This window comes from Lepidochelys olivacea, assembly GCF_965140295.1.
Source record: "Lepidochelys olivacea isolate rLepOli2 genome assembly, chromosome: 6".
In the NCBI taxonomy this organism is placed as follows: domain Eukaryota; kingdom Metazoa; phylum Chordata; order Testudines; family Cheloniidae; genus Lepidochelys; species Lepidochelys olivacea.
Window position 1 is genome coordinate 123020646 of NC_140416.1, and position 25446 is coordinate 123046091.

At 49.7% G+C, this 25446-nt stretch overlaps 1 protein-coding gene across 11 annotated transcripts in view; it reads left to right on the plus strand.

The window, feature by feature from the left end:
* The window catches only part of TRIM9 (tripartite motif containing 9), a 128521-nt gene that overhangs the window by 57006 nt on the left and 46069 nt on the right, over positions 1-25446 (plus strand). For 6 of the 11 annotated variants that reach the window (XM_084631289.1, XM_084631292.1, XM_084631295.1 and 3 more), the window contains exons 2-3: positions 11013-11108; positions 14357-14479. In XM_084631289.1, coding sequence (XP_084487415.1) covers positions 11013-11108; positions 14357-14479 — 219 coding nt within the window. Of the gene's footprint in view, positions 1-11012; positions 11148-14356; positions 14480-25446 lie in introns of all 11 variants that reach the window. The other 5 variants (XM_084631285.1, XM_084631291.1, XM_084631293.1 and 2 more) reach the window with 1 other exon arrangement.

The window sequence follows — 25446 nt, forward strand, 5'->3', positions numbered from 1 at the left end:
CCAGACCCTCCATTTTGGATCTCCCATAATCCCTAGTAGTTAGAGATTGGCAAATCCTGGTGCATGAGGTTTAATACCTCTTCCAAAATGTATGTTAACATTAGGTGTTGTAACTCTGGATAGTCACATAAATGCCTGATCCCTTTTTTGAATCTTGCTACATTCTTGACCTCAACAATTAACCTGTGGCAGTGAGTTCCTCAGTCTCAGGGTGCGTTGAGTGAAAACGCATTTCCTTTTATCTGTTTTGAATTTGCCACCTTTCATTTCCAAGGCATGTCCCGTTGTTCTTGTGCTGTGAGACTAGGGGCCTCCTGTCTTTTTGTCTGTGGGTCCAGATGATTCTTACCAGCTTGCTTTTTCTACTGAGCACCATGCCAGGTGTCTTTCCCAAACTTTTGCTCATTCCACATTCTCTGACAGGGTGCTGCAGCCGTTGCCATAGAGGCCTGGTGCCCGGGAAGTGGCAGCCGTACCCCAGTAAGGACTGGGACACAAGTAACTTCCAGGGCATGTGAAAGTTGCACCCATTTAACTGAAACTGTTCTTTAATCTGAATTAAGATGAACCGATATAAACTAGTTGGAAACCAATTTAAGAGTGTCCACACAGAGGACGATTGTGCCCGTTTATTTAGGTCGGTTTAAAAACTGATTTGTTAAACCAGCACAATTCAGGTGTGTGAACAAGGCCTCAAGAAAGGCTGCTATAGACCAGAGAAGCAGTTATTTTTCTTTTATAATATCTGGCATGTTGCCCAGGTAATTTCTGTTACAACAACAAAGGAAAGTCCAAATGAACAAGACGTATTCCAGGCTCTCTGCCACATGGGGCTATGGCTCCATGCAGATTCACACAGTAGTTCGTGATGACCTGGGCTCATGTTATTATACAACAGGCTCTTGCGCATACTGCGTTCTCTGAGTTTTCCAAGAAAGGAATCCTCTTACTGTCCTCTCCACTCTCCTGGTCACTTACCCGTAGCTAGCTGATAGGGTAGCTTGAGCAGCAGCTGAGATCACTGCCAGGTCTGTTTGTGTTGTCCGGCTCAGGAACCTAAGAAGGAATTTCTGGCGCAGTAAGTACCCCAAATAGCTCCATCTTGCTCCTGTCACTGCAGTGCCAGCTCTTATCAGTTCTCAGCCCTTCCCCTGGCTCCGGCTGGAAACATTACCGATCAGGCTACCACAACTCCTCATAGAATCAAAGAATATCAGGGTTGGAAGGGACCTCAGGAGGTCATCTAGTCCAACCCCCTGCTCAAAAGCAGGACCCATACCCAATTAAATCATCCCAGCCAGGGCTTTGTCAAGCCTGACCTTAAAAACGTCTAAGGAAGGAGATAGAAATGAGACCCTCAGTCATGTTTTATCATTCAAAGTCTAGTGAGACTGAATGGATTTAAAAATAATAGACCTTATTCCAGCCTAAATCTGGAGTAACTCCATCCATGTCCACTGGGCTCCCCCAGTGTGAAACTGAAGAAGAGGGAGGGGAACCTGGATTTCTGCTGAAAAAGGAGAAAACACACATTGTCCTGCCTGGAAACCCACAGCCCTGCCCTGCCGCTCTCCCGGAGTCACAGCATGTCAGTCAATCTGTATAACACAAGCTTTCGCTGTCTTGGTACTGGAGTGCATTCATTCCAGCTCTGGGATGGCAGAAAATCCGAGAATGATAAAAATCCCCTGGTAAGGCCTCCCTGAAAAGGAGGGATACAGAGCTATTACAAAGGGCACTGAACGGGGCTGTGTTCCTATTTCGGTACTGTGGGAATGGGGATTTAAACGCATAACTCCCATTAACGCTAATGCGTGCTATGCACGCCTCTTCTAGCACATTGAGGGGAGCGTGTCAGGACAAGCAGGGGCTGGCTTGCAAAAAGGAGCCACCGCCTTTGGTTTGAAGACCAAAACGAGCAGAGCGTTCCTGCATTTTAATTGTGCTCATTCACCTGCTCGCCTTAGCTCTGGATTGCAACCTCTGCTGCTGTTCACGGCCTGTTCCTGGGCAGGAGTGGCCCATAGTTACAGAGCCTAACTGAAATCCCACTGCTTCGAAAGGACCAGTGCCCACGGCGGAGAACGCTCCGAGCTCACCCCGTGCAAACAGTCCGTACAAGTGACCATGCACCAATTATGTCCCATGTCGGAGCCTCTGAGGGGCTGAGCGCACTGCAAAGCACTTAAAGTTAAGCCTGTACTCAAGTGCCTGAGCAGTCCCGCAGGCGCCCGTGGAACTATGCCGATCGACGCCAACTGAGGAGCTGGGCCGTGGAGCGAAATCAGCTGGAAACCAAGCTCATCACACAGGACGTTAGACCGAACTTCACCTTAACTCTGCCTCGTGAATCTAGTGACTGTCAAAACGTCTTTTCTACCAGCCTGAGAGCGAAGCAGTGCTCCCACGTCTTTGGCGTCTGCCTCGTTCATGCCTCCCCACCTCAGTCATCCGGCCTCCCTCCAATTCACGCCTCCCTACCCACCCTCACTCGGTCCTTCTAAATCTTTGTCACTTGTTCTGTTTCCTCTGGGATCCTCCCCCCACACACGCACAGACCTGTGACTCACCAGTTGGCGCATCCGCTTGCGGCTGGGCGTGGCATTGCAGGCTGTCTTCCTCTGGCACCCTTGGCCGGCAGCCACTGGTGCCCTCTAGTGGTCTGCTTCTTCTCATGACTCTTCGCTGCGGCCAAGTCACTAAGAGTCCTACCTTCCGGGGCAAGCAAAAGTCCCAGCAAACATTCCAACAGCCTCACATCCGGACTTCGGCCCGACTCTAGGGTCGATGATTCTTTGTATTGGGGTCCTTTCCCACCGTGGTTCTCGGGGGCTGATCGGGGAACCCAGGCCATTCCGTACCCTGGGTTCCAGTCCCGGGACCCTGTAATGAGCAGCTAAGGCCTGTTCCGTCAGACTCCTTGCTTCCTCTCTTGCCCTGTCTCTAGGCCCTTTTCCTCAATCCCGCCTGGGCTCACTTCTCAGCAGATCCTTCACCCCTTCCCAGGCTCAGCTGAGTTCTGCTTGGCTCTTGTACTGAACACCTCCCAGGACTTTCTCCCTAGACACCCAGCTGCTGTTTGCCTCCCCTAAGGATCTTTGTGTCTCCTGCCTCCTTCCTCCAGAACCCCAACTCCGGGGCTACCTCACTGGGGTCTGGCCCTTGTCATAGGCCACACAGGACTATTGTGATCATCTGGCCTGACCTGTATCGCGCAGACCAGAGACCTTCCCCCAGATAACTCCTAGACCAGAGCTTTCAGAGAAACGTCCCACCTTGGTTTTGGCCAGGCTCACTACAAGAGCTTGCTCCTCTCCTATAGCTTCCCAGAGCTCCCTTCTCAGGCAAGGACCTCAAGGCTGACCCTCTCCCAGGGCCTCCTGCCTCTCTTCTACTGCCCTGAAGTCCTACCTTTGTTAGTCGCCCTGCTCCTCGCTGCTGGGCCTACTCCTAAACTGGGCTTGGCCCACCCTTCAGGTGCAAGCAGGAGCGCTAATTGCTGTCTGGCACCAGAAAACTCATTCTGTGCCGGTCTGGGGTACAAACCCCATCACAACACCCTCCCCCAGTTCATACCCATACTGGCCGCGTTCTGTGGATGCTGCAGCGCTGGTGGTGTCTTTCGCCTGCACTAAATACGTCCACACAAGTGTGGCTTGCTGATTTATTTTCTCATGTAAAATCTGTGTCTGTTTAATGCACCTGACTGGTTAAATCCTCAGACGCAAAAGCCTGTCTTAGAGTTAGGGTCTCTTCCAAGGGCAGAGGCTCTTAGGAAATGTACTAGCAGGCTAGGCTTTACAGACCCGACAGACCAATTAACAGCTACTGCTGCACATTAAAAAACCAGTAAGCCATTGTTTCTCTGTGCCCTGTCATTGTGAATGCAGATTGTATTCCATGTTGTTGCACTAACCTTAATGAGTATGTTTTGCATTCATGCAAATCCCCCGCATGCATTTCCACAGGTGCTGCATTGTCCTTTAGCATGAATTAACGTTGCTTAATGGACCAAACATGATGACTTGGAGCTTTTAGATGGTCTCGCTACGTTTCTTTGCAATAGCAGGTGGCCTAGTCAGACATTGTCTTCGTGGGTGCAGTGCAAAGGGCATTCACAGCTGGGTATACCGGGATAGCAAGCAGACAGTTGGTAGCTAATTGTTGTGGGTTGTACAGATATCTGCTGGAGGTCTTCGTGCTGAACGTGTCTCCAGCCCTGCTGGAAAGGGGTTTTCAGTATCACCTTTGTACTCTGTCATCCTCACTCAGCTGATCCTTCAAGCCTGCTGGGCTGGAGGCGTGTGCTCAGATTGCATGGCCACAGCTGGGAGTGTATTGTAGGCCACCCCGCTGCAGAGCGCTGGTATCCACCAGGACCCTGTAGAGTCTGGCAGAGTGCCCATGCGCAGCGGTTTTGGAGGCCAGTGCTGCAAGTTGTCCGGGCACTGGGCTCTGCGGGCCCTGGCACTCACACATCGACAGGGATCACAGATGAGGCTTTGCCCAGGCTCTCACAATTCTGTAGGCTCCAAGACTTCATCAAAACCCCAGCCCAGCAGCCCCTGGGGGAGTGCAGTAGGGAGCTATAAAGGTAACAGAGTCTCAGTGCAGGGTCCGGGCCCGCCACTTTTTTGCCGTCCTGTGTAGGGTTGTCCCCACGCCTCCTGCTTGTGGACTGCTGCTTTGTATCCTGTGCTGCCAAGCCCTGCGTCCAGTCCCACCTCTCAGGCTGCCTGCGATCCACGCTTCTCTCTACAGCAAGCTGCCAGGCTCCTGCCTCTGCAACCTCTCCCACCCTGCACACACCCGCTGAGGATTATGGAGCCCTCTACTGACAGGGCATTGAAATGGGTGACAAAGCACCCTCCACTGGCTGGGTCCTTGCCCGCCACCGCAGCCTGGGTAGGGGAAAGGTGCCCAGTAGTGGGTCAGCAGGTTCTTTAGCATCTGCTCCTGACAGTCAGGTAGGGCTAGCTGTGTAAAGACAAACACAAGCATTGGCATTGGGCTACAGTGGGAAGAATAAGTGACCGAAGACAGGCTATTGCCAGGCGATGCAGAGCCCCCTGGCCTCTGCAGTGCAGATCGCTTCATTAAAGTGGCTTGGCTTTGATTATGGAAATGACTCTCGCCCACCTCTGAAAGCTAAGGGAGTAATGGGGGCTGGCAGAGCAGAATCCTGCAGGGAAGGGGGCCACCTGGCACTGAGATAACGTTCACGGGCTGACGGGAGGCGAAAGCCAAGTCTTGTATTGCCACCCTGAAGCCGCTGCGTGTTTCATTTCGGCGCTGATGTGAGGACTAAGTGTGGAAGCAAGACGACGGTGCTGAAGACAAGGCTTTGTGGCTGGGTGAAAGTCACTGCAGTGGCAAAGGATCTGGACCATTACAGGTGAACAGCGAAGCAAATGGAACCGTCGGTTTATTTCCTAGGCTGCTTTTATCCACAGTAATTGGATGATGGAATTCTCAGACCCAGATACTAAAAACGAATGGGTCAGATTCTCTCCAGGTGTAAATACGTGCAGCATCAGTGCCTTCACTGGAGCCGCACAAGTTCGCACCAGCAAAGAATTTGGCCCACCACCGTGCCCAGTTACGCTGATCTAGCTGGGGTCAACTCTGTAGGGCCAGGTTCTGATCCCACGCCTCTTTTACACCAGTGTTTCTCTGCTGCGCTCTCCTGATTTACACCAGGGTAAGGGAGATCCAAATCAGGCCCTGCTGCTCTCTGGGAAATGGGTCTCAGCAGCATCCCTTTATCCCACGGTGATGCAGTTGGGGGAGGGGTGCGGGGCTGACTGAGCGAGGCTGTTCTTATTAGAGACACCTTTACCAATTAGCTCCCTGTCCTAATGACTCTGCCACAATAAATTACACAGGAAATGCAGAAATCATGGAGGTTGTATTAAAGCTTCCTGTGAAAGCAGCACTAAGGTGATTTTCTGGACCATTAAACTGTTGCCACTTGTTTACAGTCTAATCTCTTTGATACAAATTTTTTTTTTTTAATTTTAGCCTCGCACAATGTTGCCAGGCACTGCACGCTATGATCTCCTGTCCCTTCCTGCGCTGTCAGTCAGTAGCTCTTCATCCTGTTTCCTTGCATGCCCGTGTTGAGCAGAGATTTAGAGTACCACCAAAGTGGAAAAATAGTGTCTTGAAATCAGGACCAATGGAGAGAAGCCTGCAAGAGCATTGTGCAAAAAGCACAGGAGGCTGAAACTGGCAGCGCACAGAACACGCGGCATGCAGAGGACAAATTGAGCTCGGTGCATGTCACTGACTCAGTAGCTGCAGCATTTGACTTTGCATCTCGAGGGACTGCCCCAAAAAAAAGAACACAAACCTAAAAACGGCCAGCAAATTACTTGAAGTGAATTGCAAAGTAAACAGCAAAGAAACTACACTCATTCCTGTCCAGAAATTAAAGAGACAGCTGTTTGAATTATACCTCTGCCCTCTTATACATAACATATGTGGAGAGCACAGGCTAATCCACTATGGTGGAGAGAAAGGCATTCCATCTCCCTGGCTCCAGCAGTCTGCTCATGGTTTTACCGGGGGGGGGGGGAGTGACGTGGTGCCCGGATGCAGAAAATCTCCATCACCGTTCAAAGGCAAGAATTAAGTGTGTTGCAAAACTAAAGCAACAAGCAATAATCACTGGGCTGCCTTTCTGTGCAGGGGAGAAGCTGCTAGTTAGGAGCAAATGGAAACGGAACTACTGGGACCGATTTGTACAGCTCTTTTTGTGTGTGTGTGACAAAATGTGGTTCCCAGGGTTTTTCCTGCCTTCCAGCTGAATCTCCACAAATAAGATGGCACCCTGCCCTGTTTCCCACCTCCAGCCCTGGCTCTGCAGATCTCTTTGGAATCACTGAATTAGATAAACTGAGACAGCTCTTGGGGCCTGAGAGAGGAAAAAAAGCTCCGGCCGATGGATTTCCTATACCTACGGCTCCCTCTGCTCTGCTGCTGTCCAGTTGCCTATAATTCCCTGGTATCCCTTCCTCATTTGCTGCCATTGAGCAACACTCAGCATTGCTGTGCATCATCATGTCAGCTCCCTGTTTGCATAATATAGCAGCGATTGACTGCAAGGATGTAGTCACGGGAGTGAGCAGTTTTGCAGCTGGAACTCCATTTTGCTGAGAGCCAGCCTTGCCAGTAATCAAGCCGCAGACCTCCAGCCACACTGACAATAATGAGGGCTAAAAGGAAGGAAGGAGCAGTCGCATTGCACACCTGCTGTGCAGTCATTGTCACCACCGACCCCTTTAAAACAGCTCCACTTGTCAGACGGTTGGGACTTCTAGAGTGTGTGGGGTGGGGGGGGGCGCTTTCATGTTAATAAGGTGGGACAATAACTGCAGCTTGGAACTTGGATTCTAGAGACCTAGACTCTGTTCCCAGTTCTGCCGCTGGCTTGCAGGGAGACCCTGGGCAAGTCCATCCACCATGTCTCCCCTTGTCTGTTCAGACTGTAAACTCTTGGAGCTGGAGATTGGGACTGTACACGTATGCATGGACAGCATTGGGTTGCCTGAAAATCTGGTCAAAAAGGGAATCTGGCAATGTCCGGTCAGCACTGCTGACTGGACACGAGAAGTCTCATTACCTGCAGTAACCAGCCTCCACCACTGGAGGGCGGGAAGAGCAGCAGCTGCTGCTGGAGCCTGGTGGAGCACTCAGGAAGGCTCTGGCAGAGAGAGGTGCCAGCGGCTCCCCCATCCTGCCCCGAGCAGGGCTGCCCCTCCCCCATCCTGCCCCACTCCCCCACCCACCCCTGGAACACAGCTCCCCCACCTTGCCTGTGTCACCCACTCTCACCCCCAGAGCGTGGCTCTCCCTCCCCCGCCCTGCCCTCCTCACCCCCCACTCCCAGAGCCCAGCCTCTCTCCAACATCCTGCTCCAGTCACCCCTCCACCACCCTCAGCTGGCAGGGGGAGGGCAGGGGAGAAAGCAGCGAGCGACGGGGGGGGGCGGGGCCTGAAGGGAAAGAGGTGGAGCAGGAGACGGAGGATGTTCTGGCACTCAGTGTCCAATTTTCACAAATGAGAAAGTTGCCCACCCTAGTACAGCACCCTGCATGCTGGGGCTTCTAGGCACTTCCATAACGTGAAGGAGAAATATGTTTTACCCCTGAAATCGTTTTTCTGCTAATTACATTCTGCAAAACTTTTGGAGACAAGCCCACAGCAAAAGCCCTAAAACGGGACCCCCAGAACTATGGGCGGGGGGGGGGAAGGAATGCTGAAATCTGGGGCTCAACTACCTATCCCAGGCCTGAAAGGGGCTGCTGATTTTGAGTGCGTGTCTTGAGACACGTACGGCCTGATTTTCAGGGGTGAGGAGCACCCCGCAGCTACCAGAGTCAATGTGGTGTCTCCAGAGGGGCACCCAAAGTGCACTTAGGAGAATGGTGCCGTGGATGGGGTTGTGTGCATTGAGCATGAGTCCTGGTGTAGCTGTCTGAACCTGGGACTGACTTCTAATTCCAGCTCAGACACTGATCCCCCTCCAGGCTGCTCTGCCTCATTATCCTGGGGGTCGGATGGAAGTGATCAGAAATGGGTTGATAAGACAATGGTTGAGATGTCGAAATGAATTTGCCAGAGGGACACAAACACAGCCAATGAAATCATTTTCCACAAATATTCTAGCAAATACCTTCGCCTGCAGGGATGTTCATAGAAACAGCAGCATTGTAGCCAACGTGATGGTGTATTCCAGAAAGCGAATGTTGCATTTGTATTAATGAGCATTCGCACTGGAGACCTGATTCAACGAGCTGTGCCCATCCAATCCGTGAACAGAAACATAGCATATCATCTCTGCGTCCAGTCAGAATCCTTCTAGTTTAAATAACGTGCAACTTGCAAGAACCTGCTCTCAAGCACTGTTTGCAGGAATTGTTCAACCAGTGTGTGTTTTCAAACAAAAAATTGCAGTGTGTTTATTGACAATTTGCAACCGACAAAAGAGGCTAAATCCTTTGAGTAAGTTGTTGGCTGTTGATTAGTTGCCTAGATCTGGAGATAACACTTATCAAAATCACGGGGGAGTTGGGAGGATCCCTTAGTTAATGTTTGGAAAGCCCTATGAAAATGAAAACTGCCGGATATTTAGTAGTAGCAACAGTATTGTGTTTTGCTACTCAGCTCTATCAGGTCCTGCTGGAGTACACCAGGTGGGAGGTTGCTGCACTGTTAGTGTTGAAAGGGACAGGTTGCTAACCTGGGACCCAAGAGAGCTGTGTTCAATTCCTTGCTGCGCCACAGATTTTCTGTATGACCATGGGCAAGTCACTTAGCCTCTCTGTGCTTCGGTGTCCCTCTGTCAAATGGATGTAATAGCACTACCCTGCCTGTCAGGGGAGTTATGAGGATAAATATATAAAGATTCTGGGTGGAGCTGGTTGCAGAATGGAATTTCCAGCTCGTGGGAAATTCCAACCTTTTGAAATATGTTTTCCCCCAACTCAGGATGAAAAGTTCCAATTTCAAAATTTCTCACAGGACCGAAGTTCCAAAAATAACTTATTCAGAAACATTGAAACAACCTTATTGAAAGGTTTAGTTTAGATAATGTTGAAGCATTAAGAAATATAATTTAATTTAATTAATTAATGGCCGGCAAGTGGAGGGATAGTCACAGTGTGTGTAGAAGAAATTAGGGGGAAGATGAACTTGGGACTCTTAATGGTAGATAGGCTGGAGAGTGCACATATGAGGTGGGCGGGACGCGTGATAAAAATGGGAGCAGAAAGAAAGCGTGGGAAGAAGAGGACAGCAAGAAAGGACGTGGAAGACTGAGGATGTGATGGGAAGACTCTGGCTAGACAAATTTGAAGAGAAAAGGACTGGAACTTCAAGACCTACAGACTCATGCCATGGACCGTAAGGAGTGACGAAGAATCGTTGGCACCTCCAACCCTGTGTAAATAGGAAAAGGAGTCAAGAAGTGAAGTGAAGTGAATTGTTACTATACTATACTATATTTAGTAGTCAACATGAAATAAAAGTCCATTTCAATTTCAAATAATTTCTAAATGTTTTCATCAAAAATTTCATCAAAATCGCCACATTCCTGCAAAAACATTTCAATTTTGGGAAAATAACATTTTCTTATGGAAACCCGTTCAGTCGAAAGTTATTTTAATAGCTCCAATTGAGGGTGCTCGGGTACTGCGGCAAAGGGGGCTCTATAAATCTAGGAAAATCAAAATAACAATGCAGTTAGGTGTCATTATCTGCCATGGGGACATAGAAACCACTGTAAGGTAGTTTAAAAGAGATTCACTTTGACATCCAAAAAGTCACCTTTTGAGCCAGGAGTGCCACTAATTTGTTCCATTTTGTGTACCAGGCTGATAAACTACCATAACTATTTAGATAAAGGTGCCGAGCACAATGGGACTAATAGTGCTCATCTCCTAAAACTCAGGCCACTTGCATAGGTGCCTGCATGTGGATTTAGTTGCCTAGCTTTAGGATCTTGAGTTTGAAACTTTCAGCCTTTGTGTCTATTTATTATTCAACTAAAGGCTCGTCAAACCCACCCATTCATCTTTGAGCTGCCCTGCAGTGAAAGGCTAGTGCGGGTTAGATTCACATCCTAGTTTGCTGCAAACTAAATATTTGTGTAGACAAGCCCTAAGTGACTGGGCCAAGGTCACACAGGAAAGTCTCGAGGGGAGCTGAATCCAAGGCTCCCAAGTCCCATGGTAGTATCCTAACCACTGGACCATCCTTCCTCTCACTGTTTACATTTGGGGAAACTGAAGTGCAGGGTTAACTCCAGTGATTTGCCCAAGGTCACACAGTTGAAGGGGGTCTGGGTTTGGACCCTGAACTCCAGGGCAATCACTAGACAATGCCTCTTCCACTTAAGGTCTGAGGCCAGAATACATGTTCCTTGGTGTGAATTAATGCCATCCCTTGACTGCCTGCTCCTGTATGCCCTGTTTATTGCTAACCTGCTTTGTATTTCTTTCTGCATGCAGAGCCAGCTCTCCCAGGCACTGAATGGATTGTCAGACAGAGCCAAGGAAGCCAAAGAGTTCCTGGTGCAGCTACGAAACATGGTTCAGCAAATCCAGGTACCATACCAACCCGCTAGAGAAACAAACCCCCAACAGGTTAATACGCCATTTGTGACTTCATGCATCACCTCTGTGTCTTGTCTTTGCCTGGTGACCTCCCTACCGCGTACACTGCTGGCCCCACACCAAGGGACCCCTTTGCATCTCTCCTCCAGACTCCTGCACTGCTGGGCTAGCTCCCCTCGCTCCCCTTCTCTCTGGGATTGTCACTAATGCCTCCTTGTGTATCTGCAAGGAGCAGCTGTTACTAGACAGTTATCATAGCCAGTCTTCCACCTCCTTGCCCACAGAGCAACACTGACTCTCAGCCTGTCCTGGCTTTGACAAAGGAATGTGGATCTCTAGCAGCAGATACCAGTTCTGCTTCTAACTTGCAATCAGCAGGGCTGTCAGTGAGCCAGTTGTAGGAGAAGCAATGTAAAAGGCTCGTCTTCCTAGCCCAGCCCACAACATGTGGGAACTTAAACATGTTGGTCCGATTTTTAAGGGAATTTGTTTGAAGTTTCTTTTGCTTCAATTCTTTAGCTATTCTTTGGGAATATTGGAGTCACGCTGTTATGTGTGTGTAAAATCAGGCCATTTGGGGCCAGATTCTGAGCCCTCACTGAGCAGTACCTTACTGCACTGAAATCAACAGGATCTTCCATACAGCAGAGTGTGATTCAGTGGGAGAAGGGTATCAGGAGCAGGACGCAGGCCACAGTCTGGCCCTTTCTGATCCCCAGCTGGAGACAGAGCTGCATATGGTTTTTCAGTGGAGGCTAAATGCCAGCTGCCCTGTCCCTGGAGATCTGGGGATGGCATAAATGTGGATTCCTAACCGAAGCCTTCCACATGAGTGGAATGAGCATGGCACCACAGTAAAACATGCTTTCAAGGTTAATGTTTAACAAACCTTCAGACAGAAGTGGCTTAAAATCTGACTGTGTCAAGTGCTGCTCTCTGTTGCTGGACAGCGCGTGGTGCTGTCCACTCAGGCCTCCGGAACGGTGACCCACTTTCTCTCTTTCCCAAGGCAGCAGCCAAATTCCTCAATCGGTCTCTGCTGCTGCCAAATTCAAATACCCACTTCCCCGCCCCCCTCCCAGCCAAAGTGCAGCCTTCCCCTGTGCCTTGCTTCTTCCTCCCAATGTGGTGGGTTTAGTTCAGATGCCATTTCCAGCAGGATTTCCTGCCCCTGTGTGTATGTGGCTGATGTGAACCTATCTCCGGGGGAGCAGTGTGGATGGAAGCACTTGGTAGTTCCAAAGCCTAGATGTCCAGGAACTTTTTCATGTAGGCAGTTACTGAATTAGCCGTGTCCTCCCCATTATGATCCTGATCTCCAGCACTTGCTTATTCAGGGCTTGATTCAGCCACATGTAATCACACTGAGAGGTGTAGCTCACTCTGTGAGCAGCCACATCTCACCCAGTGGGGCTACTCAGAGTAAGGTAATATTCAGTGTGAGTGGCAAAGTCTAGCCAGCCTGTAGTTCTTCCTCATGCAAGTAGGCCCACTGGGTGAGATAGTGCAGCCCTCGCCATTCCTGGTGAGCACTTCCCCACACGCATTGTCCCACTGGCTTCACTTGCTCACACGAGTAGCCATGTTCGATTCAGGGAGGCCCCAGCTAAGCGAAGCACTTAAACAACGTGTCCTCAACTCTAAGCACATGAGCACTCCCAGTGAAGATTACAGGGCTACGCTCTGGGGCAGGGGCCATCTTTTTGTTCTGTGTTTGTACAGCACCTAGCGCAATGTAGTCCTGGTCCAGGACTGGGGCTCCTGGGTGCTATGGCAATATACATAATAAATAATGATCATGGTAACCTAGCCCGTTGAATTTAGTGAGATGTCTCACCTGAGTAAGGGCTGCAGAATCAGACCCTGCAAAAGGTAAACTGGAACCTCTGACCTGATGACTCAAAACCGTCACCATAGCACTGATACTTGTGATTGATTTAAAACCAATGTGTTATTGACAAGATTTCATGTTATAGGCTGGGCCAATTGCTAACAACTTGGCCCCATTTTACACAGCCTTTTGAGAGAGCTCTGCTGGATGTAGGAACGAGATTGTGCCTTCGCCGGGTACAGAGGTACTGCTCGGTGTTGTGTGCAGTGACTGTTTGGTTTGATAACCCCCGGAATCAAGGCTCACAACCCCGTGAAATGACCAAATGAATGTAATAGCCTCAAAACATCAGGATTTCCCCATCCCAACGAACACCCCCAAACGAATATAAATTCCGACAGCTCAGGGAATTCTTCAGAATTCAGGAATTATTAAAGGCCCAAATGAGCATAACATTGATAACGTACAGATGAAAACTGAAATCTTTTGAGGATGAGACACATTAGCCCTAAGGCAATAAAGCCATTTACAGCACTGCATAGATGTGTATGGTTAATTACTTAAAGGAACTTACCTTCCATGTAGCCTGCCCTCCAGCTCTTAGGGGGCTCAGAGAAGTTCACAGGTGGCTATTCATGCCTTCACAATCCCGCATTATCTCCTTGCTCCTGCCACCCTTACTCCCTAAGTATTTCTCATTCATGCCACTAGTCCCATTGCCTTCAATGGGCCTGATTATGTGAGTAAAATTACATCCCTGAGTAGGGCCTTGCAGGATTGGGATCTGAATAAACACAGCTAGATAGAGAGCAATCACAGGGGTCCGGAGCTGTTACCCAGGGTTCCTGCAGTTAAGGGTTAGTATGTCGCACAAAGTAACTCTTTCACTAGGTGAAGGCAGGAAGAACTAAGTTGTTTAACCCTTAAAACACTGGGACACATATATTTACCCTCAGTGAACTCCTGGTTTCTGCTATTCCAGTTCCTTCTATATTTGCTCACAGCATCTAATCTAAGCTCCCAAACGCATTCCAGCCTCCTGTTATCCCTCCCCAAGACAACCTTGCACAGCCCCTTCAGGCTCCCCCCACTCCCAGTTCCCTCACCTCACCCCACCCCACACGCCCTCCCTGACCAGCCAGTCCGCTGCTGGAAAACCTCCCACCCTTACCCAGATGTGGACTCCACTCCAACCCACCTCCCGAGAGCTATTTCCGATCCCAGTTGACTGGCCAGTGAGAGGCTGAAGGGACATGTCTAGAGGGGCAAGGGGCCAATGGGAGCTTCCAGAGTCAGAGCAGTTAACATGTGGGGGGGACCACTCCAGACGAGCCCTCCTCCCTGCTGGAGGGGCTGCAGCAGGTGCAGGGAAATCCCCAGGGCTGTGAGCTGTGCTTTGTTAACACAGGAGAACAGCGTGGAGTTCGAAGCTTGCCTGGTGGCACAGTGTGATGCCCTCATTGACGCGCTCAACAGGAGGAAAGCCCAGCTGCTGTCCCGAGTCAACAAGGAGCACGAGCATAAGCTGAAGGTCAGTTCAAAGCTTTCTGATTTCTGAGCCTCTGCGCCTCTTGGTTACCGGTCGTAATTTTAACCCAGCCCTTGAGTGAAATCAGCGGAGCCTTTCTGACTGAAGTGATTCAGTCGTCCTCGCATCTTTTTCTTAATCCGTGTTCTGTCACAGATCGTTGTGACAATTCACGAACCTTCACCCACTGCTCAGCAGGTAGGCTTACCGTTAAAGTAGGCCCTGCTCGGCCGCAGTTATGACAACAGCCCTCAGCTCTGTTGACTTCAGTGGGAGATGAGGGAGGTAGGGTGACCGTATGTCCCTTTCTGGCCGGGACAGTCCCGTTTGTAGGCGGTGTCCCGGCCGTCCTGACTTCTTTTTACAAAAATGAGCATTTGTCCCGCTTTTGTCCTGATTAGTTGGGAAGAGCAAATGAACAAATGCCCAGTTTACCAAAAAGGTTGGGTGTGCCCCCCAAGGGGCGGGGCAGAGGAACGTTGGGGGTGTGGCGACATGAGGTGCCAGGCAGTGGGTCTCGGGGGCAGCCCCAGCCGCGGGAGGCATAGGGCTCGGGTGCTCAACCCCAGCTACAGGCGGCATGGGGCATAGAGCTTGGGGGAGAGTGAGCCCCAGCCCTGGGCAGTGCAGAGCTCAGTGCGGGGGTCAGCCCCAGCCGCAGGCTGCATGGGGCACGGAGCTGGCCACAGGCAGTGGGGGCTCAGGCGTTCAGCCCCAGCCGCAGGCAGCGCGGAGCTTGGGGAGGTCATCCCCAGCCGCGGGCAACAGGGAGTTTGGGGGCCCGCCCCAGCCATGGATGTCATGGGGTATGGAGCCCGGGTCACGGGGGAGCTAGCTCCGGGTGGTGGGGAGCTGGGGTTCCTTGAGCTCAGGCAAGCCCCAGCCATCCCGTTTTTACTTTAGGAAATATGGTCACCCTAAGGTGAGGGCCCCCAGCATCTTGTAAGATCAGCCCCTAAATTAGCCAGGTGCAAAGGGGGCAATACAGGAATGCAACAGGAAGAGGACAGTGATTGTGTTTGCTCTGCATGTCACGCACCTTTATGTTGGGGGATCAGGTCAGACATGACAGTCGGGTACTCCAGGGGTGCCACAGGAAACCCCCAGACAGATTGCCCAGGAGAGGAGGTGCAAGAAGTGAAGCTGAAAGTGGGACATGAAGGAGAAGGGAAGGCAGCATTACCCTTCAGTTCGTCACTCTGCGGTTCCCTGAGGAACAGTACCTGCTCTCTTCAGCTGGCTTGTGGCTGCCAAGGGGACTCTGGGGCTTGGGCTAAACAGAGACTGTCAGGTGGGCGTGAGTTGACGGGTTGGTGTTGGCATGGTATCCATTGGCTGGTGTAACTGTACATCAGCAAGCCAGCCACGCAGGCCCAGGGCAATCACACTGAAGTGGGTCACCCAGAGCCTGAGGTATTGAGAAGACACAACCATCTCACGCTGAGCTTTCCGGGGCTGTTATCTGAGTGTGTTTCAGTTATTCGGCTGAAACCTGCTTGCGGAGTTTTCACGTCTCCTCTCTCTCTCTCCTCATACGTTTGGCACATAGCACGGCGTTGGGCCATCTGAATGGCTTTGACTCATTTTGTAGACCTTTGCCAGGATGGACCTAACCAGGTTTTCCCATCCGAAGAGCTGAGGGAGCCTGAAGGGCATTGTTGTTAATCTCATGTTCACCCTCACAATGAAGAAACCGGATGCTCTAGCTTAGGGCTTCTCAAACGTTTTCATCGCATGAGCCACATCTTAGCAAGGAAGCTGCCGTGTGGACCAGCGCCCCACCTCCCCATTTCACAAGTGCACAGATCACCTCCCCTCTTGTTCATGAAGGCATAACAGCCTTGTCCCTGACACCTTTCTTTCTTGTCCTTGTTTGGCCACCAGTTGAATTCACACCTCCAAAGTCAGGGCCTCTGCTTTGCCCTGCAGCGCTGACAGAAGTCAGAGTTTAAAAACAAAGCCGCTCTGCTGTGTAGCTGGGCATTCCTTACGGGGTAACGTGATGAGTCTGATCAAAGCCAGCCAGCTGTCTAGCTTGGCCCGGCTACATCAGCAAGAGTGGGACAGGGCTGGTGGGCAGTAAATTCTGAGGGGTGCAGAAACTGTTTTCCTGCCAGTGTTTTAGAGCCCTGAACCCAGTGCCGGTGCTCCGTCACAGAGAAAAATACCCAGCCACAAATGGGACTCTTTTAAACTCTAAACACAGCCTGAATTTTCAGACTTGGCTCCCTAAAGCCAGGCACTTACATTCCTACTTAGGCACCCATCTAAAAGCGCTCTCCCTTTCTGACGTGCTGCGTCCCCACAGCTCCCAGCAACTTCCCACCGGCCACTTCTATTTAGGGGCCTTACTGCGGGCAGCCACATGTGAAAATGTTGGCCAGGGCTGGTCTGTGAATGCAGCTGCAGCAAAGGCTCCTGGGAAGAGGGAAGGTTGCCCGATGCGACTGGGTTCAAAGAGCCGGCAAGAAGGGCTCATGCCATATTCCAGGTCCCCCAGTACCAGTGACAATTGAACGCTGGTTTTAATTTCTTACTGCTGTGGGGTGGACTCTCCAAAGCAATTGGTCTTTCAAATCCAGCGACCATCCCCCGCGGATCAGTAGCAGTTTCAATGTAGGTCACATTTTTAGACTAAACGACTAGACTGTTCCTTTTAGTTCACATGCTAGGGAATAAGTAATAAAGGTAGCAGAACTGGTACTTTGAAGATGATCTGGGAGTGTTACATAATATGGTTTTGTCTTAATTGTGCGACAGAGTCCTATGCAACACGTGTGTATACACGTGTCATGGGGCTTTTGCATTGTTAAGTTGGTATGCTCACCCTTTGCATAAAGCCTGGATAAATAAACACAGCATGGCGGTCTGGTAGCATCCTTCCCCTGGAGGCCAGAGATGGGGCATGCATGGGGCACCTCTTCAGTTGTGCCATGGCTGCTACCGCCAGCCCAAGAGCTGCGTATTGGGCAATGGGGCTATGCAGTTCACAGACCCACCAGCCACGCCCCTGCCACTCCCCTAGCCCACGCACGTAAATGCCCCTGCTCCAATGGGCTGCTCCGTTGGGCTGAGGAATTGTCATTGGGCGCTTTATTTGGCACTGATGCGACCACTGCTGGAATAGTGTGTCCAGTTCTGGTGCCCACAATTCAAGAAGGATGTTGATAAACTGGAGAGGGTTCAGAGAAGAGCCACACGAGAAGGAGTAAAGGATTAGAAAGCATCCCTTCTAGTGATAGACTCAAGAATCTCAATCTACGTACCGTAAGAAAGAGAAGGTTAAGGGGTGACTTGATCACAGTCTGCAAGTACCTGCATGGGGAACAAATATTTAAGAATGGGCTCTTCAGTCTAGCAGAGAAAATTTGAACATGAGCAAATGGCTGGAAGTTGAAGCTAGACAAATTCAGACTGGAATAGGACCTACATTTTTAGCAGTGACCGATTGAGGGATCAGCCGCTGCTGCCTTGGGAAAGACGGAAAGTGGGTCACCGTTCCGGGGGCATGAGTGGACAGCAACACCCGCTGTCCAGCCACAGAGAGCATCACTTAACCCTAACCCTAACCCCAACACAAAGGACCCAAAGCCTGCCCTCTGCTATCGCTGTGCCGACACAGGAATGGCGGTTGGGCTGACACTGCTGTCAGGGTCAAACAGGAACTCCGCCGCCATGGAAAGGGAACGCAAAACGTAAGCAGGGTTGTGCTTGAAACTACAGAGCAGCCGTCATTCCAAAGGGGACAGGACCGCAGCTGCCGCTGAACCTGAGGGAGCATTGTGATTGGCATGGGCTGTGAAATGTAACAAAGCCAACAGCATTTGCACGGAGACGGTGGAGCATTGGAATTGCTGTACAGAGGGCGGAAATGTTACGGAATCTGTCAAGAGGGAAGATATCCAGCATTCGGCAGTGCAGCTTAGGACGTGATTCCTCCTTCCCCTGCAGTCATTTATACGGGCACTAAGTGGGCATAAGACATTGCTCAGTCAGACCGCTCGCACTTGCATTCTGCACCTGGCACTCAGTTTGCACTGCCACGAGCAGCAGCTCTTGAAAGGATCTTTCTGGTAGACCCACCTGCTTGCAGAGGTGCCATGGCTCTGTTTATAAGTGCGGAAGGGGCGAGAGAGCAGAGCTTTGCTCTGTATGCTGGGTCGATTTGTCCATGTAGCCAAAATTTCTGTTCCCATGCAGCATTCCGGAATGTGTGTTAACAGGGCTTCCGAGCTGACCGCATTTATCTGACACACAGTTTCACTGACAAAGCGGCACATCGCCACGTTTGCCCAAAGAGCCAACTCACATTTGTCCCCTGGGTGGAAATATTTGTAAGAAAATTACCTAAAATGGGACAATTTTTCACTCTTCTTCCCCCCGCTCCTCTCCTTTTTCCTGATATTGCAAAATGCATGTGGAGATCAGAACTTCCAGAGCAAACCCTTCCTTATTCGTGCTCCATGTTAAAGACTTAGTTTTTAGAAACAAAAAGTGCTGTCCTTGTGAGAAGCAGCGGTGGGCATCATTTTAAATCACCACCCAAGAATCCCCCTTCATCCTTAGCTGTAATAACCCCCCCCCCCCAGCTGTATTTTTCTAATGCTCACTTTTGGTTTTATTTCTAAATTCAAGATGCTGCAGAATGTGATGCTGTCTGAAAGCAAGAGACCAATATGGTCCAAAGCCCAGTAGTTTGGGCGAGTGACATACAGGCTTCTCTGCACAGTTCTCCAAGGGTGAAATTCATGTAGGGGCAACCCAAAGCATAACCCTACCTCACTTACGCTCTCAATAATAAGGCTTAAGTGGACCATTCTGACCTTTGGATGGATGGATGACTTTTGCCCTCAATGCATTTTAACCTGTAACTACACTAACCTCGCTGCTGGAGTCCTCACCCCTGAACCCCAATTGTCAGATTCCCTGGAGAGACTGATTACGTGGACAGATGTGTGTTAAGGGCTATGCTGTGGTCACAAAACTTGTACCACTCCTGACCTTAGCCAGTGTATGACCTTAGATCTCCAGAGGTGAAAGGCTAATACGTTCACGTCCTGTACTCATGTAATGCTTCTGGATCCAGAGGAGCTGGCTTCAGAAATTAGAGCTGAGATTTTTCCAAAAAAAAGTTTAAGGCAATTAGCTACCTAACTCCCATGAGGCACCTAATTCCTTTAGGTTCTTTGAAAATCCAAGCTGAAATGTTAGAGTTTTGGGAGTTGGGGTGGGGGTGGGAATTCGTGGAGTATTTTTTTCTGCTTGAAGTTACCACAAAGAGCCTCACACGATTAAAATGAGCCTCTTTACTCTGGGCTGCACTACAAACTTAAGTCGACCTATGTTGGATCGACTTACAGCCGATTACTGACTTACAGTAATTACTGTGGTGATTCATGTCCACGTTGCCCTTTCTGTCGGGGGTGCACGTCCTCACCAGCAGCGCTTCCACTGACGTGTGGGGGGCTGAGAGCCTGAACTCTCAGCTCCACGCAGCTCCCCGCCAGGAGCCTGGCTGCCCAGCAGGGAGCTCGGAGTTCGGGTGCAGCCAGGCTCCCAGCGGGGAACAGGGAGCTCGGAACCCAGGCAGCAGCCCAGCTTGGAAGGGGGAGTGGGGAGCCGGGACCCGGGAGGGGCAGCAGGGCACCCAGCGAGGAGTGGGGAGCCCAGGTGGCAGCCCAGCAGAGCCCTGCAGGGCAGCAGGGCTCTAGCTGGAGCTCACCTCCCACTCCAGTGTGACGGCCCCAGCTGTGAGCGGCTTTCTTGTCAATGTCACAGCCCGGGCAGGGAGCCGTGAAAGTGACAAGGATGACAGCCAACCGCCAGCGTAATAACCCGCAGTGTCTGCATGGGCACGGCGTCGCCCTAACTACACCGACAGAAGCCCCACGCCTCTCGTGGAGCTGGAGTTATGATGTCGGTGTAGCACGGCACTTACACTGGTGGGAGCAAGGCTGAAGTGTGGATACTGACATAATTAGGTTGACGTAGACCAGGCCCCCCTTTGAGCAGCTAACATGAGACCTTCCTGTGCTTTCTTTTACAAAAACTCTCCAGTCCCCACATTATCTCTCAGTCTTTTATGTCTTGCTCGTGCCCATGGGAGGTATCTGAGCACCTTGTGGAGGTGATCTGTACTGGAGAGTGGACAAGGGAGAGGGAAAAGCTATGAAGAGAGGTTAAAGGCTGGACAGTTCATTTTTCTGCTGCCTGAGGGAGGATTGATTGTAAAAGGTTTCAAGTGTCTTGGACACAGTATTTTGGCATTCTGCCTGCACATGGAGAGATGGCACTAACACCAAGTGCAGGAGACCATCCTGCAGAGACTCTAGAGTAAGGCCTGGGATCAGTAGTAAGAGGCAGTTGAACTTGAAGGCTCCTGACTCAGAAGCCATCTGACTCATTCTTCTTAGAGCAGAGAGCTGGCTCATTGATCCGGAGAGGCAGCAAGGATTGCAGAAGAAAGAGATGACATTGCAAAATGAATGAGCTTGGGAACCTGTTCAAGAAGTCAAATATAAATGGACTTTCTATCAACATTTATTTTTACCCTGAGTTATCCCTTTAGTAATGAGGTTTTACGCCTCTAGCCTTCTCATACCACTTTGCTTTCTGCTGGTTTTACTAAGTTGTTTTATTAGCACTAACTTCTCTGGGGCTTTTTGGTTTGTTCTCCATTTGTGTATTTTGCACTGGAATCTGGGCTCGGAACTGCACCTTACAAATCCTTAGATGGAAATCGTAGAATCATAGGATTGGAAGGGACCTCGAGAGGTCATCTCAATCTCATCTCATCTCAAATGAGATCATTCAAGTTTCCTACATATGGTACCTCCGGCATCGTGATGACTATTAATGCCACTGCAATTCCAGTTACAAACCCCCTCTGATCTCCACTGAAACATGTCCAACTGGAAATACTTTGTACAAATTACACATAGGCATTGTAAGTTAGGCCTGAATGTCAGAATCTTTCCAGTTGTTCTTTCCACCTGCATTTTAACCACTGCTCTCATTAGTTCTGTACCATGAAAGGTGCATTGCGCCCCTCCTCCCCGACTGATAACCCTTTTCTCTGTCTGCATTTCAGAAAACAACCCCTCTTTAGTTTCAGCTGTAGATTTTAAGACCAGAAGGGACCATTATGATGATCTGTTTTCACTTCCTTCATAATACAGGCCAGAAACTTCACCCTACACATCTGGCCCAACTTGTGGGGAACCTAGAGCACATCTTGTAGAAAGAGACACCCCAGGCTGGTTCAAAGACTCCAGGTGATAGAGAATTTACCCCACCTCTTGTTTATTTGTTCTAATGCAAGGGTAGGCAACCTATGGCAAGCATGCCAAAGGCAGCATGCGAGCTGATTTTCAGGGGCACTCACACTGCCCGGGTCCTGGCCACCGGGCCGGGGGGCTCTGCATTTTAATTTAATTTTAAATGAAGCTTCTTAAACATTTTAAAAACCTTATTTACTTTGCATACAACCATAGTTTAGTTATATATTACAGACTTATTGAAAGAGACCTTCTAAAAACGTTAAAATGTATGACTGACACGCGAAACCTTAAATTAGAGTGACTAAATGAAGACTCGGCACACTGCTTCTGAAAGGTTGCCGACCCCTGGTCTAATGGTTAATGGGGGCACTAGGTATTTGATTTTTATATCAGCCAGAAATGAACAGCAGCTTTAAACAAGAGAGAGAGACAAGGCAAATGTCAATAAATTTAACCGGCCTTAGCTTTCAGTCTGGCTGGCTATTAAAATGCCTTGTGATGCCCTATGGGCCCATTGCTTTCGATTTATAGGGTTTCTTGTGAAAAGTTCCAGTTGGGCTATTGGATTTTGAAAATAATCTCATTGGATAAGTGAAACTACCGTCATCACAGTGCACTATGGAACAGCCTCTCTTGGGAGCATCATCAGGCCATAATAATGAGTCAGTGATGTCTGAGCTCAGCTTCTCCACTCCAGGACACAGGCCCTGTTACTACCAACAGCAGACAGAGGGGGGCAGTGTATTGTCTTTGCTCGTGCGTCATACCCCTTTTTGATTTGACACAAGATTTTGGTGTAGCTCTTCTGGCTAGTAGGTAAGGCTGACTGTCAGACCCACCTCCCCCTTTTCTGTAGGACCAACCTTTGCCATTGACGCTATGTTCTTCCCTCTGGAAGGGTGGGATATGGGAATTTCCTCAACTCAGTATGTGGGACGATGTTCAGTGAAAGGAGAAGGGGCTCTTAAGAGCAGGGAACAATTTAGGCACTCTTCTCTCAGGGCACCAAGAACATCACCTTATTAACTCAGAGTCTAAGGCAGCTCGAAAATGTTCTGTCAAAATTGGGTTTTGACAGAAAATTGGATTTTGTAAAGAAAATTTTTTCACAAGTAGTCTCCACTTTCTGTGGAAACTCTCAATTTTTCATCAAAAAATGAATGCCTGAAAACCAAAATACTTTGATTTGGAATGCCGCTGCAGTGCACTATGGGAGATTTAGTTTAGGTACCGCATGTTCCCATTCTTTTGACATGGTCTCCCACAGTATTCTTGCCAGCAAGTTAAAAAAGTATGGATTGGATGTATGGACCATAAGGTGGATAGAAAGCTGGCTAGATCGTTGGGCTTAACAGGTAGTGATCAACGGCTCAGTGTCCAGTTAGCAGTCGGTATCGAGCGGAGTGCCCCAAGGGTTGGTCTTGGGGCTGGTCTTGTTCAATATCTTCATTAACGTTCTGGAAGATGGCATGAACTGCACCCTCAGCAAGTTTGCTGATGACACTAAACTGGGAGGAGTGGTAGATATGCTGGAGGGTAGGGATAGGGTCCAGAGTGACCTAGACAAATTGGAGGATTGGTCCAAAAGAAATCTGACAAGGTTCAACAAGGACAAGTGCAGAGTCCTGCACTTAGAACGGAAGAATCCCATGCACCGCTACAGGCTTGGGACCAACTGGCTAAGCAGCAGTTCTGCAGAAATGGACGTAGGGATTACAGTGGATGAGAAGCTGGATATGAGTCAACAGTGTCCCCTTGTTGCCAAGAAGGCTAACGGCATATTGGGCTGCATTAGTAGAAGCATTGCCAGCAGATCAAGGGAAATGATTATTCCCATCTATTCAGCCGTGGTGTGGCCACATCTGGAGTATTGCATCCAGTTTTGGTCTCCCCCCCACTACAGAAAGGATGTGGACAAATTGGAGAGAGTCCAGCGGAGGGCAACAGAAATGATTAGGGGGCTGGAGCACATGACTACTAGGAGAGGCTGAGGGAATTGGGCTTATTTAGTCTGCAGAAGAGAAGAGTGAGGGGGGATTTGATAGCAGCCTTCAACTGCCTGAAGGGGGGTTCCAAAGAGGATGGGGCTAGGTTGTTCTCACTGGTGGCAGATGACAGAACAAGGAGCAATGGTCTCAAATTGCAGTGGGGAGGTCTAGGTTGGCTATTAGGAAAAACTATTTCTCTAGGAGCGTGGTGAAGCCCTGGAATGGGTTACCTAGGGAGGTGGTGGAATCTCCATCCTTAGAGGTTTTTAAGCCCGGCTTGACAAAGCCCTGGCTGGGATGATTTAGTTGGGATTGGTCCTGCTTTGAGCAGGGGGTTGGACTAGATGACCTACTGAGGTCTCTTCCAACCTTAATGTTCTGTGATTCTATGATTCTCCTCTATGGGCCGGGCTCCTACACCGGCTTACATCTTCCATGCTGCTCAATGGCCAAGGACTCCCATGATGCACAGGGTCTGCCTCCAAGAGAGTAGACCATGGTGCATCGTGGGAGATGTAGTCCGACCAGACAACCCAGTCTATAAAGGAGAACAGGAGTACGAGGCACCAGAGCAGAAATTCCACATTGACTTTTTCCTCGTTTTGACCACAATTTTTCAGTATTGAATTTCAGCCAAAAATCAAAAATCAACATCCCCACCCCACCCCACCGCCATTTTTCAGCCAGATCTAATAGGGACATAAGATTTTCCATGCCAGATCAAATCATTGGTCCATCAAACTGAGGGCTGTCTTTGGCGATGGGCCTCCACTAGTGGAAAAAGCATAATGCTGCTGGCTAATGCTGTATAGGGTGATTCCTTCCTGAATGTTGCAATAATCATCTCAGGAGATCGAGGGCTTGCCTACATGATGCTTTAGTCATAAGCATATCACACACTAACTGACCTATGTGGACACTGCTGACATGCGCTAAAAGTTTCTTAATGTGCATTAATGTAGTTCTGTTTCAAACCGTACTATGTTAACCCGCACTAGGGAACTTTTCATGCACACCAGCAGGATCTGCATGAGCCAGTTAGCTCATAACACAGTAGTGCAGACTAAGATTTACACACCTTTGGTGCAGACCAATGCACCATGGAGACCAGCCCTGAGAGTGATCACAGGTGACATGCAGGAGTTGGAGTCTCACAGGGTGTCCTAAACTGGAGTCCTCCTGCGTGGTAGCTCCGGCCTAGCTCATCCTTTGGACCTCTGAGGGGCCAAGGTTTGGTAGTGAAGGTTGCAAAATCCAGTAACCTAGTGTCGAATACTGAAAAGGAAAGCAGACCCTTGTGCAGAGATGAGTGCAGATGTTATTGTCTTTTAGGGGCTGTATTAAAATGTAAATTACAGCTAATGTTATCTTACCGGGAAGAAAAGCTTTTGGAATAAATTGCCTATTTTAAGGTTGCAGTGAGCTGCAGGGGCTGACAAAAATGCTCCATGACAGGCAGTAATTAGCAACAGAGGGTTCTGGTTGGTGCCCCCCTTTAGCATGTAAAGAAAAAAAATCCCTTTGCGTTGTCAAAGAGATCACCACCAAATCATAAGCAGCTGCTCTGAACTCTTTCCCAACCAGCCCAGCACTGCCAAACTCCCCAACATGACTTACCCAGTCAGTTACATCCTATTAGCCTCTTCCCAGCATGTTCCATAATTAAGCAAGGCTTGGTTTGTATCCTTGGTTTGTATCGTTC